Below are 16737 nucleotides of genomic sequence, written 5' to 3'. Positions count from 1 at the left end.
CTTGGTTTCTCCAAGAGTACATAAATGAAACTTGTGAGAGAACAGCTTTGAAAACAATATAGAAATATGCAAACATTAAAAAATGTAGCTATATCTAATAGTTCATACAAAGTTTTAGAATAAATTTCTGATTGCGGTGTGTTACTAACCACTGCTAAAGTGAAGTTAATCTGTTTGAGTAGATGATGCATATACATTTATGAGATAAATCAGATGTTGAGTTCTATTCTGACACTTTTGTTATACAACCTGACTTTTTTTCATATATATTGCAATGCAAAATACAGAACTATGGGTTTAAGTATTAATACACAGCTAAGACTGTTCTAAACCTTGAAGTGCTACTGTTGAATCAATGCTGTTATTCCCTTCATTGTTTCCTCTCTAATTCTCTCTTGCTGTAACTTTAAACAGCTTGATGGTTGATTCTGGAAATTCTGCTAGTAGTTTTACATTGAAAATATCGCTAACCTTTTCCAAAAATTCATAATCAGCTCTGAATCTGAATTTGTTTGCCCATAATAACACGGTCCCTGGCTGACAAAAATATACCATTGTTGTAAGCAGTGGCTCCAGAGCTGCGTGGTGATAAACAACATCACTTGCCAAAATCAAATCATAATGGTAAGTTGATCTAGGAAAATCTTCATTGAGGTCTTCTCCCCACACCAGTTTTCTCACTTCAGGCTTGTGTACGTTCAAGTTTTGTGTATTTTTTGAAATATTAAAATTGAGATTTTCAAGAACTTCAGGCAAATCAGTAGCTGTAACATAGGCTCCTAAAGAGAACATGAAAATCTTCAGTGCACATGTGCTTGTGTACGTATTCTTTTAACCCCCTATAACCTTCCCTTAATTTACATTGATTGGCCATCAGTCACTCAGCTGACAACCTCCCCCACAGTCCCCACAGTGGGGGACATACTCCTTAAAGGACTTTCCTTAAAAGTATTTGCAGTGACAGTGGTTAAACCACAGCATCATAGAACTGACTTAACCACCAACTCACGCGGGAAATATATTGAACTGATCAGAATTTACTAACCTAGTATACTGGCCACAATGGAAACCAGGCCTGTTCCAGCACCAATTTCAAGAACTTTTTTGTCTCTGAGGTTGATCTCGTGTTGATGTGATTCCAGGTATTGAGATAAAGCCAATGCCTAAGGATAGTTAACACCCATAAAATACATTAATTGGTTAATAACTGCACAGTAGTTCATTAAACAATTAAAAATATTTTTGTTAAGTTTTTCAACTGATCTGCTGTAAAACATAACTCAGTTCAATATCAGAAAATCAGACCAAGAAAAAAGGAAGAAGAGATCTGTTTTTGAAACAAGATTAGAATTAGACAAATGAAGAAGCAAACCTGTCTCCCCCACCGCCCCCACCCAAAAAAAAAAAACCAAAAAAACTTAACCTCCACCAAAAGGAAAGCTGTTTCCCTTTAAAATATACAGGTCTTTTTTGCCTTCATTTAACTTCTAATTAACTTTAGAACTGAACGCAATCAGTCTGGGCAAGGAGAGTTTACTTTCTAAGTACAAAAGCAACATTGTAAAGATAAATTGTTTTTTGTTTTGAAGGTAAAACAAGGCTTTTGAGTTGCAAAAAAAGATTTAAGAAAAATTCTAATAAATCGGCAATCTAATGTGCTGCAGAGGAACATTATGAAACTGACTCCTCTGTAGAGATTCTGATCTAAACTTGACCGTCATCAGTCAGAGAGGGTGAACCTAGTTAGATAATTTGTGCTGCGGTACAGGAGGAAGGGCAGTAACCTATGACACCTTTTCAGTACAGTATTCAAGAATTGCTTTCTTAGCAATCTCAGGAGATGCTAAAATCTAGATCTGCAAGACCAAACAGTACCTTTTAGACCATCTATCTGGGCCCATGTTAAATCTCTAACTAGGATTATCCCCTGCACTCTGTGTGTGTGTGTGTGTGTGTGTGTGTGTGTGTGTGTGTGTGTGTGTGTGTGTGTGTGTGTGTGTGTGTGCGCGCATCATCTAGATTGTCTTGGGAGTTCTCATCCACATATGGATATCTGATTTATTATGAGATCCAACAAGGTTCAGTTCATGAGGTTGAAGGCCCATACTTTTCTTTTTTTTTTTATACTGTTTTGAGATGAAACCTGACACTTCCTGTGATCTGTCATGATTACTAGACAGATCAGATTCCTGAAGAGAATGCCAATTCGTGTCCATCTTCACTGTAAATTGTGTAAATGAGTTTGAAATGTTTATCATTTCTCCATCAGTTCTGAACCTCCCCCCTCTCCATGAAGGCTGCTTTCCAAAGTCCAGTACTATCATTATTGATGAGCTCTGCTTATTATAAACCCATATGTCAACAGCAATCCAAGTGGCAGAAACGTTTTTATATAATTGATGCAGCAAATTGACTAATACTACAGTGAACATCCTCTTTTTAATGCACCATTTTCCCAGTCTTATGGAGAATTGTTATGATGAGGTTGTACTGTACTTTTTAAAATCTAAGAGTAAGAGAAGCCAAGGGCCAAGCAAGGCTTCTGCAAGTACAGTCTTTAAAAATACTAAATCTATACATCTCTTCCCATACTTTCAGTTCTGAAGAGAAATCTAAAGATGATTTTCCATTAACTTCTTAATTTAAATTGCTAAATTTAAATTTCTTTATTTAACTTCAGAGATCACTATCCTGTTCAGATAGGAAAGATTGCCTAGGAGTTGGTACCCAGAATCAAATGAGCAAGATCAAGTCCCTATAAGACAGCCACTTTGTATTTAGCAAATGAGGGCAAGTAACACCACCTTTCTCTCACACAGAAAACAATGAAAATACAGACCCAAAAATAATCACATCCCCAGTCTCCAATAACTGAAGTATATCCAAGTTGTCTATTAGCAGATAATACCCTCAAAAGAGTGTTCTTTTCATAGCAAATTTTCCTATAGTCCCATCAAGGGAGGAATTAGTGGGGCATGGGGTAGTGCAGGAGTTGTCAACCAGGCGTATGCATACCCCTAGGGGTACTTGCAAAGGTCCTAGAGGGTATGTGGGAATGGGTGGGGACAGAACTGCCACCCACCACCCCACACTGCCACCGCCTCCCAGGAGCAGGGCTGGAGGGAGGGAAGCAAGGGCAGCGGTGCCCCTCTGCGGCCTGCATAGGTGCCACCTGGCCAGCCAGACACAGGGAGGGCAGGGGGGAGCTCGCACGTGGCAGCCGCCACTGCCATCCATCACCCCACCTCGCACCACAGACTTCAGTTCCCTTAGGGAACTTGTGGGCAGGATCCCCTGGGAGGCCAGTCTGAGAGGAGTCCAGGAGTGTTAGCTATACTTTAAAAAAAACCTTATTGAGGGCACAGGAATCTTATTGAGGCATATCCCAATGTTCAGGAAGACTAGTAAGTATAGCAGAAGACCAGCTTAGTTTATCAGGGATCTCTTCAGTAAGCTAAATCACAAAAAAGAAGCTTATAAGGGGTGGAAATTTGGGCAAACAACTAGGGAGGACTATAAGAGTATTGCTCGGGCATGCAGGAAGTCAGGAAAACCAAAGCACAACTGAAGTTGAAGATAACAAGGGACGTAAAGGGTAACAAGAAGCGTTTCTACAAGTACATCAGCAACAAGAGGATCAGGGAGAGTGTGGGTCCTTTATTAAATGGGGGCAGCAACCTAGTAACAGAAAAGGCTGAAGTACTTAGTGCCTTTTTCACCTCAACCTTGACGGGCAAGGTCAGCGTTCAGACTACTGCACCTGGCAGCACAATTTGGGGAGGAGGTAGGTGAGCAGCCAACAGTGGCAAAAGGAACAGGTTAGGGACTATTTAGAAAAACTAGATGTGTACAAGTCCATGGGAATGGACAGGATGCATGTGAGGGTGCTGAAGGACTTGGCTAGTGTGATTGCAAAGCTATTGGCTATCATCTTTGAAAGCTCATGGCAATCAGGAGAGGTCCTGGATACAGTGCCCATCTTTAAGAAAGGGAAGAAGGAGGATCCAGGGAACTAAGACCGGTTAACCTCGCCTCAGTCCCTGGAAAAAATTATGGAGCTGGTCCTCAAGGAATCCATTTCTAAGCACTTGGAGGAGAAAACGGTGATTAGAAACAGTCAAAGTGGATTCACTAAGGACAAATCATGCTTGACCAACCTTATTGCTTTCTATGATATGACAGGCTCTGCGGATATCAGGAGAACAGTGAACATGATACACCTTGACTATAGCAAGGCTTTTGATATGGTCTCCCACAACATTCTCACAAGCAAGCTAAGGAAATATGGGTTAGATGAATTGATTGAAGTGGATAAAAAGCTGACTGGATCATTGGGCTCAGAAGGTGGTAGTCAGTGATTTGATGTCTAGTTGGCAGCTGGTATCAAGTTTTGTTCAATGTTTTCATCAATGACCTGGAAGATGGCATAGTGTGCACCCTCAGCAAGTTTGTGGATGACGCCAAGCTGGTAGGAGTAATAGATATGCTGGAGGGTAGGGCTAGGATTCAGAAACACTGATAAATTGGAGGATTGGACCAAAAGAAATCGCATGAGGTTCAATAAGTATAAGTGTAAAGTCCTGCACTTAAGATGGAACAATCCCATGCACTGGTACAGACTGGGGACTAACTGGCTAAGCAGCAGCTCTGCACAAAATGACTTCAGGATTACAGGAGACAGCGAGCTGAATATGAGCCAACAGTGTGTCCATGTTGCAGAGAAAGCTAATGGCACGTGGGGCAGCATTAGTAGAAGTTGCCAGCAGATCAAGGAAAGTGATTGTTCCCCTCTATTCGGCACAGGTGAGGTCACATCTGGAATACTGTGTCCAATTGAGCACCCCACTACAGAAAAGATGTGGACAAATTGGAAGAGTCCAGCAGGGGGCAACAAAAATGGTTAGAGGGTTGGAGCACATGCTTTCTGGGGAGGTGCTGAGGGAACTGGGCTTATTTAGTCTGGAAAAAAGGGGGGGATTTAATGGCAGTCTTCAGCTACTTGAAGGGTGGTTTCAAAGAGGACTGTTCTCAGTAGTGGCAGACAACAGAACACACAGAGCAATTGTCTCAAGTTGCAGCAAGGGAAGTTTAGATTAGATGCTGGGAAAAACGTTCTCAATAGGAGGGTAGTAAACTACTAGAACAGGTTACCCAAAGAGGTGGTAGACTCCATCCTTGGAGGCTTTTAAGACCCACCTAAACAAAGCGCTGGCTGTGATGATCTAGTTTGGGGATTGTCCTGCCTTAAGCAAGCAGTTGGACTAGAATTGGCAGCGTTTGTCAACCCATGGGTTGCGACCTGAAAGTGGGTTGCAAGAATATATGAAAGGGTCGCAAGCAAACTTTCAAAATATATCAACAAACTTCAGAAAGTTTTCTCCTTTGAAAGAGAAAAACATGGTAAATGATGGCTTTTTCCTTGCCGGCTGGCAGAGTTCCAGCCTGCGAGGGCCTGCTTGAGGCCCCTGTGCCCTACACACTGGGGGGCTGGGGGTGAGGGGCAGCAGGCCAGGAGTGAGGGGTACTGGCTTGGGACTGGCTATTGATGTTTACAAATGGATCCTGGTACAAAAAAGGCTGAGAACCACTGGACGAGATGACCTGAGGTCCTTTCGAACCCTAATTTTCTCTGATTCTATGATCACTAGTTTTCCTGCTTTCAAACTGAAATGGATGACTATGTTGTTTGTTAGAGTTTCCTCTCTACTGTAGTCAAACTGCATTTCTGCCCTCATTTGTAATAATGGGAACAGTTCTAAAAAAGGAACAGACAAAAAGGTAATTGTAAGTTCTCATAACTCCATTAAAGACTAAGGAATTTTGTTTTTTGGCTAGATCTATTGATTTGAATCTACTCACTATTGTGTATCCAGGTCCCAGAAGAGAGGGTGGCTGTGGTCAATGGAAAATCCTAACCAATAAAAGTTTTCTTTTTCCTAAGGCTTCATTTTGATGCTTTTATAGTTCTAAATTATTTATCTTTAGGGCATGTGCTATGATCCAGAAGAAAATATCTGTTAACGTATGGTTAGATCACTGAGCCAGCCCTAGTATCCCACGAAGATTGCTTTTTCCTCAAGATGCCTTTGAAGGATCAACACAGAAGAGTCAAATTCATATACAGTTCACATGTGCACTAACTCCTTCCTTGCATCTTACTTCCATTTTGGCAGATTCCTAGAGGTGTCCTAGATAGCTGAGCTTGAATTTTATATTCCCACTGTGCCTCTGTAAGCTTTTATCCCTTACTTAACTTAGTAAGTGCTTGCTTCATGACTAGTGCAACTTGCAGTAGCTGTAGCAAAAGTTAGAGCTGTCTTTCTTGCAGAAACTCCTGAAATTTACTATGACAAAGTACAGGTGCCACTACCTTCGTATATGAGAAACTGTTCACAATGTCCTAAGAATCTGGCAGACTTTTCCAATCCTAAATGCAGTACCTATGAGGAAATATGCCATAGAATAAACCCTGGAGATTTTCTATGAAATGAACTGAGCAGGGTAGAAAGTTATTTTTTTCAGCAGTTCACTGTCTTCCAGTAAAATTGTAAAGGAGCTAAATTCTCTGAGTCACATCCTAATGTGGTGGATGAAACACTGCAGGCAGGGATCACAGACAGTACAATTTGAAATAGTAACTTGGGAGCACCTGTATCATCCTGCTGCTATTATTGGGGTGAGGGGAGAGAAGCGATAGGGCCACAGCTAGAGGCAAGATCCGTAAATCAGTTTGAGGTGAAGTTGCTATATTCTGTTCTTTTTTTTTTTTTAAGGTTTCTTTGAAATATGAATGCTTTATGTCTAGATTTTACAAAATGTTTTTATTTCTCTAGTCTCCTTTGTTTTGCTGATTGCTTATTTCTCCACAGTGAGTAACTTCCTGAAGACAAGAGAGGACTGAATGCTACTTACAAGCTGGTTTTTTTTTCTTTGTTTAAGGATCTGCACCTAGAAATGTCTGTAGTCAACCAATGGCAGCAGTTATTCTCTGCAGTCTCTACAGGGAGAGGGGTAGAGATTTAAAAAGGATTTACAGTTTGTTCATTTGTCATTCCTGGCACAAAATGCCAAGTGGGTGAGGCACCATTCAGCGCTCCTTGCCAAAACACTTCTTGCTGCTACCATTCTGCCTTGGGATGAAATCCTCAATAGTGACATGAATCAAAACATTGTCACACTACTTCACTCCTGGCATCACAATGGCTTGCATTTTGTTTTACAGCGAGTTTAACTACCTGGCCACTTTATAATAGTAGAAAAGTAAAAACTTACACCAGGCCAAACTATAGCTCCAAAGTAGTCTATTGATTCTTGAATAGTGATCTGCTGGCCTACGTAACAGTAATGCTCTTTATCGAAATAGGGGGATAGTGTAGGAGCCCACTTCTGAAGTATTTTAAGGGTTATTGGCGAATCTGTGGGAGAAAAGATCAAATTAGTGTTAGCTGGTGCTCAGAAGTGCATACATACACATTGTGATGGTGAAAGGAAATTTGCCAGCAGTCACAGGATATGCAGGCTGGCTGGGAAAAATGCTTGTGTTCTTGGTCTCAGGAGGGAGCTGAATAACAGCAACCCACAGTTCACAGTTACAGTGGAGTCGCATCATACGTGCATTTAACTTACACAAATTCAACTATCCGCAGGGAAGGAGGGGAGGCGGGGGCTTGAGTTTGCACGCGGCGCAGCTGCTTACCTGGAGGCCCATTATGGCCATGATGGCCACTGCCTCCAAAACCTTCCGCTGTCACCACGGAGCCGTGCCCGGAGCTGTGTGGCTGGCCGCCAGACGTGGTGGTGGCCAGGCGGCACGCAGCCATCCCCGCCACCACTCCACGCTGCGTCGCTGCCACCGGCCACACAGCTCTAAGCACAGCTCCGTGGCAGCAGCGGGAGGTTTTGGAGACAGAGGCAGTCACCACTGGGATGGTAATTTTGACTACGCGATTTTTTGCCTTACACGCTGACTTTAGAACCTAACCCCTGTGTAAGATGCGACTCCACTGTAATTTGGGTTGCCAGACTTTGGGTGCCTGTACACAAGCCAGGAGGCTGTTTGACATGCTCTGGTTATAGAACTTTTTGCCAGGCTCATTTAATCCAGTCTGCTGGAACATGGTAATTACCACGCTCCAGCCAGCCTCCGCGTCTCATGTATCAGCATCCGTACACTTCAAAATGGTGGCAGGGATGCTTTAACTAAAGCTTGTTCAATGAACTTTAGCTAAAGCACCCGACTGCCATTTTGAAGTGCAGGGACACTGATATATGAGATACTCCAGGTGCTTTAATTTGAGTGGCTCTCGGAGCTGCTCTAATTAAAGCAGCCCTCCCTCCCCCTACCTGAGCATTTGTAAAAAGGGTAGTCCCTAGTGTATGGGTAGTCATGGGCAGTGTGGAATCTCCTACTTTCCCACCAGTCATGGAGTGACAATTTGCTTGGTGGGGAATTTGAGCTTCGCTTTTGACAACAATTGATTGCCTTATGAAGACTTTGGCACCCTAGGACATGGGTTGCAAATCCTCAAGACTTCTGGGTTGCTTATTTAATTCAATTCAGATTCAGCCCAATTCAGGGACAGTGATTCAATTCATTGATTTGGATCACTGTCCCTGATTCAATTTGGCCGAATCCAGATCTGAAGATTCGATGCTGATTCAGAGATAGAGACAGCTTCAGATCTGGAGGTACCAGGCACGGCTCATGATTGCTGCAATGCTGGGGCACATGGAGCATCCCACAGGAGTTGGTGGGGACTCTCCACATGTTCGGCAAACCCAGAAGTGGACTGGAAGTACTTCTGGTCCATTTCCGGCCCCCCCCACCCCCCCCCTGGCTCGGCAGTCAGCTGCAGGGGAACCCCAGATGCCCCCTCCCCAGGCCCAGGAGGCACCAGTCACTGACCTGGGAGGGGTGGGGGGAGGCATGCTCTCTAGCGGACCCAGAGGTGGACCAGAAGTGCTTCTGGTCCACTTCCAGGTATGCTGCCGAGTGCACTGGGGAATCACCCATGCTTCTGTGGGACACTCCATGCACCCCAGCATCGCAGCGACCTCAGAGCTGTGCCTGCTACCTCAAGGTATGTAGAAAAAACTTTTAAAGCTGTCTCTAGATCCAAATCTCTGAATCTCTCCAAATCGATTCAGAAGGTTCTGATTCGATTTGGAGAGATTAAAGGGTCCTCTGATTCGATTCGGATTCGTAGATTTGGCCACCAAATTGGGCCAAATCAGAATAGCTGTAGATGGCAGATGGATTACCCTGTTATATGGTATCCTTTCCCAAGTATTAAACATGATATTCTTTATCTCTGATAATGGCAAAGGACAGCAAGAGCAAGGTCTGAAACTTAAACCTGTGTTAGTCTTGTTAAAAATAGAAAACATGAGAGCAGGATGTTCCTTTCTATCCAAGGCAACTGTCTTGACCAGAGTTTGGCGCTCTTATTGTGTATTTTGGCCGGACTTTCATACAATAGGGTTTTTCATTTAACACTACTATAAAACAGGGAAAAATACATGCTCCTGCTTTCCATCCACCAGGTCATATGTTGACGTTTGAACTTCAGATCTAGATTTTGAAGTGGGAATAAAGGATAAAGAGCAATCTGGTGCTAGGCTGTAGGTCAGATTTCCAAAGGTGCTCAGACCTGACCACTCTCATTGTTCAAAGTGGAAAATACAGCCTCTTCGTTCAGGGTGATGACTACTCTGTCATCAGAGATATGACTGCAGCATCTGTGGGTATAACTGAGCTTTGATTTAATTAACTTGGGGACAAGCCATAGTTTAACTGTAGCAGCAGGGACTTATGTACATGCTGTACAAGTCTGGGTGAGTGCCATGGTGTTTACTTGGGCAGATAGCCTGGACAGAAATTTGTGCTGCTGCAGCTATCCTGCTGTTGATACCTGAGCTAGCCAAGCTGATATTCACTCAGGTATGCCCATCTCTGATTGACTGTAGTGTAGACCTACTCCCCTGTGTCCAACTAACAGCAGAGGTCTTTTGAAAATGCCTCAAATGAGCACTCTGAGTTTTTCTGTAAATCTGGTTTTGTAAGAAAAATGTCAAATGAGCATAATACAAAAAAGTATAAGCGGAATATTGGAGTTGCTTTTTGCATTCGTGTATCTGGGATAATTCAGTGTTCTGCATGTTGTTAACATAGCATTGTGTGTATGTGTGTGTGTGTGTGTGTGTGTTTATATGTAAGTAGCAACCTGAGTTGGATTCTGATGCTGTTGTCAAACAATCAGAGCAGTTTGAGCAGTGTTCAGGTTCACACTGGTTTTCACAGAGCTCCTTCTCCCTTTGGCACTCCATTCTTTGCCTTTCATTGAGGTGGTGTGGCAGGTGTGGTGTAGAAATCATGGCAGGAATCCTGGAAAGGGAAAAAAAATGACAGAAGTTCTGAAAGATACAGACCTCTCCATGGCTACCATTAGTCCTACTGCTGCTTCTTCACCTTCTTTCACCAAGTACCCTTCAGATTATCTGTGTGGCTCTTGGTTATTGGCCAACACCTGAATTAAAACCTGAAATCCAACAGATTGAATCTCTTCCAGTGTGCTACAGAAAGAACTGAGGCAGCTGAATACAATAAACCAAGAGATGCACTAACATCTTTTTCCTGTGAAAAACTGTAAAAGTTCTTACCCAAAGGGCAGAGGCATGGCTTCTGTTTAAACCCTTGGGCAACAGCACACATCCCACGTGGTACATTTTGGCAATACTTTTATAGTGATTTGGAATAGTTTATCGAAGGTTTCCTCAGAAGTTCCTCATCCAGCTGTTAACTGGGTCTGGCCTTGCACTACTTAGTGAGAAACGAGAGGATTGCAAATTCACTATGATTGTATTACTGCTGATTAGAATCCCTCTCCCTTGTGTGCCTCTATGCATACATGCACATTCATAGCATCCTGTGTCTGAGTATCCTGCCTCTCAATAGTGAGAAAAAACAGACTACTGCTGGTCCCTATTTTAGAAAAATATATCAGACAAGTGTAAAAGTTTTCAAAAAATTGCTTTCTGCCCATCCAGAATGGGAATAATAAAAGAAATAGTCTTTGCATTCATCCCTCCTGAAATAAGAGTAATTGCATCTTATGCGTAAGTGAGTCTGGGTAGCGTCTTTCCCTAGATGAGTGTTAAAGGGACTATGAAAGAGTGCTAGCCCTTACATTGTGCAAAGGTAGGGAGGGAGGGAGGAGTGCAATTTTCATTTCTCGTAAGCATAAATTGGTGAACACTACTTGTAGGTCCAGCATCCTGGTTAGAAGAATAACTCCCATATTCTGGGTATTGCATTTGTAGTTACACAGACAACCATGTTTGGGTGTATGCTGATCACTAAGGTGGTGATTGGGAGCATAAACATTCACTGCCCTCCTATGTGAATTTTGACTCTGAACTATTTAACGTAATGGAAATTATGGTAGTAAGAGAAGGCACTTCAGAGCACAGAAACTAAGCAAATCTGGTAGAACATCTATCAGTATATGGAAATAAATGTATTTAATATAATTATGCACTTCCATTTATAGCTGTTTCATAGATGTTAGGGGCTGGAAGGGACCCCACGAGATCACTGGGCCCAGCCCTCCTGCACTTGGGCAGGAAAGACTGCTGGGGTCAGATGACCCCAGCAGGGTGCATGTCAAGGCATTTTTTTTAAAGATCTTAAGGGTAAGTGATTGTACCACCTCTGGTGGGGGTCTGTTCCAGACCATAGGCACTCAACTCGTAAAAAAGTTTCACCTTATGTCCAAACTGAAGCAATCTTCAAGCAGTTTGTGACTATTGGTTCTTGCCTTCCCCTGGGGTGCCTTGGTGAGCAGATGCTCCCCCAGGCCCTAATGTACTTATAGGCTACCACCAAGTCCCCTCTAAATCTTCTCTTCTCCAGGCTGAAAGACTTGGGACTGTTCAGCCTCTCCTCGTATGACCTGCTCTCCAGACCTTTAATCATGCACATGGCCCTCCTTTGGACTCTCTCAAGCTTCTCCACATCCTTCCTGAAGTGCGGTGCCCAGAACTGGACTCCACATGCTGTAAAACTTGGCAGCATTGCTATTAAGTTACCTTTATTGCATTCATTTCATTATCTAAATATATTCTTGCTGCAACAGGCCAAAAGTCCCATTTGACTATGTGAACCAATAAAAATCATATAGTACTTAAGAAACCAGTTTTGGTAATCATCTACCTGTCTCATCTGCTCTCAAATACTTGGATGATGTAGCAAGGTATTTACTGTAAGATGTCAAAATTTGAATACCCAGCTGTTTTATGGTCAAGGTGCTAAGACCTGTTCCTTCTTACCTATCAACACATTCACCATGGAGAGAGAAACTGCCGGTGCCAGTCAGCCCCTGATGACAGACTGTCAGCCGCTTGTTAACTTGTAAAATAAGCACTTTCATGCTTTCTCCCATGCCACCTTCTTGTGCTTGAGATGAGCTCTCTACAGATCCATAGACACTTAATTGTTCTTCATCTCCCTTTTTAAAACCCTTAAGCATTTTGTAGGCATCCTAGTATGACGAGAGGCTGCTGGTGTGACAGAGCCAATGCCCATTATGCAGACCAATGCTGTTTCCTTGGGCCCCCCTATCTGTCTATCTTCATCTGTTTTCTCATCTTAGATTACTTCCCACTCCAAAAGAGTTTATAATGTTTTTTTTTTATTGTCTTGGTACAGGCCCTTGCACAATGGGAACCTACCTGCTCCATAACAAAGGCTTCTAGGCACTACAATAATACATGTAACACGATAAAATCAATTGAATCTTTTGATTCTGAACCGTCCTACAAAGTCTTAATAACCACAAACAACCAAATCTATCTCTGTAAGTCCTAATGACTTTCAGTATGTTCTGAACCCAAAAATGGGTTTGGTTATTTTTCTTCAGTTACAAATGAAACACAGGACTCGATTTTTATAATTTGGAGAGCTGTAAGTATTTTAGTAGCCTCCACTTAATGCCACTATTTCAAAATTGTGGCAAAGATTATAAACACAAGACGAAAGTAATTCCTAGTTGCAGGAATTACCAGTAGTAAAGCTCAATTGCAAATGTGTAGCATCTTGTGTTACTGTTTATACTGTATGTGCCATATACATCAATTGCAATTACTGTGAAGGCATAACTGAATTTTCAAACTTTTTTTGCATATAAAATCACATTTTTGCTGTCACTTCTGCATTTACTTTCCTTGTCTTTTTGTTGGATTTTACAAAAGGCATAAGAGAACAGAACAAAATAGGCTTCAATATAGTCATTTAATTGTGAGTCAGTGTTTTAAAATGTTCAGGTGAGACTGCATGTTTATACTGTGAGACTGCAGACTTGACTTTTTAGCTATAATTAATCACAAAATACATAATACATTCATTGAATGTTCTAATGATCATGTTTAATTGCATGCAGCTTCCTTGTACATTTTCCCCATCTGCATTTAAAAAGGAATTTGTCTCTCATAATTTTGAAATTCTGTTTTTGCGAAGTGCTAGTATTTGATTTCAACCTTATTGAAATGGTTTGACTTCACCATTTTAACTTTTTATATTCTTAACTGTAATATGCTGCCAAAATATTAAGCTAATTTCCTGGCCAATTTCAGTGAAATGGACATGCATCTATAAAACACATCAATGGCATCAAATGAAAGTTGTCCAATAGAAAACTTCCATCAGTTTTTTTTGGATCAGCTATATGCATGCAAGTATCTTCTACAGAGTGATCCAAAAGCAAAATCATTACTTAAACGTTTATGTTCTGTGTATTTAAAACCTTTTACAAGAGCCCTTCTAATTATCCATTAAAAACCTTAAACTCTGGTGATCAAAGCAAGCTTTTAACTACACCGTTTGTAACTTTACCAAACTTTTATAAAATCATATTTCAGTGCCTGAGGCTTCAAGCTCATTATTAGTTGGTAGACGACCCCCTTTATGACAGGGATGTTAAACTCAAGCTGGCAGGCTACATTCTCTGCCAGCAGCCAGGGGGTAAGCCAAACCCAAGGCATGGATAATCTGGCCGGTCGAACTTCTCACGGGCCAGACAACCCACCTTTAGTTCTGGACAGCAGGGCTTCTCTGCAGCTGAAGGAGCTGCTGTTTTTAGTGTGACCAGCACCAAGGGGGGAGATTAACACTGCCACTATTTGTACCCCACATGCCCCCCTTTTCCTGTTGCAAACAGCAGTCAGAAAATCAGTGGCAGATAAGAGAGGGCAATCAGCAGTTGCATTAACCTGGATGGTGGCCTGCAGTGACAAATGCTGCTGGCCTGATTCAGAGATAGGTTTCTAGCCTGTGAGACCGTTTCACACACCTATTCCATCGCATTATTATGGAAACATTTGCACAACTAGGGCCAAAATCATTACAGAGTACTGAAATACTGTAGTTATTAGGGGATATATTTGAGGAGAATACATTTTTAAAGTAATAGTTTGGTTACCAAAGGCCAGATTCTGTTCCACATATTGGGTGTGTAAGTGGACTTAGCTGTCTAAGTACAAATTCCTGCTCAAATCCCTGAAAGAAACTGCTAATATACAAAGTGAATGGTTGTCCTATTCCCTGCTTTTTTGTGACTTGATCCTAAGGGTGATGTATTAAAAATGTAGATGAAATATGGATTTTTTTTAGGAACTTGAACAAGGTGGAACAGAATTGTGCTTAGCCACCTAATATAATTTAATGGCGAACAGATGGAATAGAATCTGTCCCTTAATCTTTTCAAAGTGCAGTGTTTGCTTGAATGAGGGGGAAACAAGCTGCTCATCTAGGTCTGTAGGGGAAAAAATAGGTGGTTAATGTAAGTCAGTGAGCAAAACTACATTGTGTGGTGTTTAGCTGTAAAATGCAACTGCTGGTTTTTGGTTTTGTTTTTTATCTGAACTTTAATGTGAGATGCTTAACAACAGATGCTTTGATTTGCATTATTAGGCAAAACCCATTTTCATTTGCTCTATTGGCAATTTGATTGTTTTAGTCTTCCTTGAAAATGGGGTCGACAATGTTTTGGCAAAGTGCCAAAAACACCCCAGACTCAACTTGAAAGATGTTGGCATGGCAGGCAGGGTGGGGAAGAGGAAAGGGGCCTGATCTTTGTTGTGGCAGCACAGCCCTGGTCCCTTCTGGGCCATCTGCCTGGAGGTGCACGTGTACCTGTTGCCAGCAACGAGCTGGGCCGGGGCTCCGCAGACCTCAGTTCAGCAGCTTGCAGCCTCCCAGCTGCCTGCCATAGCCAGCCCAGGCTCTGGACAGGCCCCCACCACCCACCAAGGAGCCCGGGATGCTCACAGCAGAGGGCAAGAGGGGCTGCAAGCTGCTGCACTGAGGTCTGTAGAGCCTTGTCCTGGCTCGTTGCTAGCAGCGGATGCACGTGTTCCTCCAGGTGGACAGCAGGGGAGCTGTGAGGGGCCTGATCCTTCTTGTGGCAGCGCAGCCACGGACCCTTCCCTGCCATCCGCCCTGAGGCACGTATGCCTAGCAAAATGCCTTTGCATGACATGCTCTGGCACATGTGCCAGGGGTTGTCAACCCTTGATGTATCCCTTTTAAAAGAATTTTTTTTTTAAGGCCATGTAATTTCACTAAATTGTCTTTCATTAAATTAAAATGAATAGCGTTCAGAGAAAGAGAAGTCCTAGTCTCAAATAAATCTTGGGAAGATTTGCTTTCAGAAAACCACCCAGTTGGTACTTGAGAGCATGGTGGGAGGGATGCAGATGTATGCTGAAAAAATGACATTCCATGATTATTCATGCAGTGAAAAGCAAGCCAGGAAACAATGATACATTTGTCAGAAGTTGAGGAAATTTAATTCCTCTGGTTAATAATCAATCCAGACGATTCCAAATTTAAAAAAATCATTAGATAAATATAACATTATGTTGTTAGTTGAGAAAAGCATTCAAATAAATCGCAACCACTGTTAGTTGAACAACTGCATAATTTACCTTCTTTAGCTGAGTGAGTGTGAAGTTTCCTGTCATCCTCCTGCACTCCAGAGATTTTTATACAGACGTGCACCTGGAAGGATTAATTCTCCACTTACAAAGACCAGCCAGTAGGAGTGCAGGCTATTTCGGGTAGCATTACCAAGCAGCACTCTAAGAACTTGCTATGTTACGCTAAACTTTTTCACATTTGCTAAACAAACTAAAAATCCTTGTCAGTCTCTGAAGCTCTCACAATGTGTCTGCTTTAGAAACTGAATCTCTTCAAGTTCTCCTGATGCCTTTCTTGTGGTTTTTAGGTTTCAGACTATTTTATGTCTCAATATCATCAGCTGCAGTCCTAACCCAAACAAACAGCTTAACATGGTCAAAGTTACTACACCACTAACCTACCCAGCCAATTGGCAGCAGACCAAACCAAGAGAGAAATTCACGTGGCACTGAAGATCCTGCTTCCAGGGAAAGGTCAGGCCATAATGCCCCTCAGAGAGGATCTTGTGGCGGAGGAAGCCATGGGCATACTCCCTGTCCACTCTGAAGTTATTGGAGTTTTTGGAAGCCGTGAGATGAGAGGTAAGGGGATCCAGCAGCACTACAGACTTAACACAAAACGTTAGCCCTCCAATAGGATCTATAATCAGCCTGCAGATGCTGAGAGAGGTATGGAAGCCTCTCTTAAAGGAACAGCATAAACCTGAGAATCCTTTTTCAGCTGAAAATCTTTCATCTGTTCATGTTACAAGCAACTTCTAAGAT

General features: G+C 42.4%; 1 protein-coding gene across 1 annotated transcript; it reads right to left on the bottom strand.

Annotated features, from left to right (window-relative positions):
- Positions 1-92: 92 nt before the first annotated feature.
- METTL21C (methyltransferase 21C, AARS1 lysine) lies at positions 93-16518 on the bottom strand. Its single transcript, XM_059721099.1, has 5 exons — positions 15982-16518; positions 10224-10384; positions 7273-7415; positions 1046-1163; positions 93-779 (listed from the first exon to the last, which is right to left on the bottom strand). The coding sequence occupies exons 2-5, from the start codon at positions 10372-10374 to the stop codon at positions 385-387; spliced, it is 807 nt and encodes a 268-aa protein (XP_059577082.1). The 5' UTR covers positions 10375-10384; positions 15982-16518; the 3' UTR covers positions 93-384.
- Between the last annotated feature and the right edge of the window lie 219 nt (positions 16519-16737).

Source organism: Alligator mississippiensis, chromosome 1, assembly GCF_030867095.1.
Source record: "Alligator mississippiensis isolate rAllMis1 chromosome 1, rAllMis1, whole genome shotgun sequence".
NCBI classification, from domain to species: Eukaryota; Metazoa; Chordata; order Crocodylia; family Alligatoridae; genus Alligator; species Alligator mississippiensis.
Note: the sequence above shows the minus strand (reverse complement) of the source record. Positions and strands in the feature narration are given on the sequence as shown.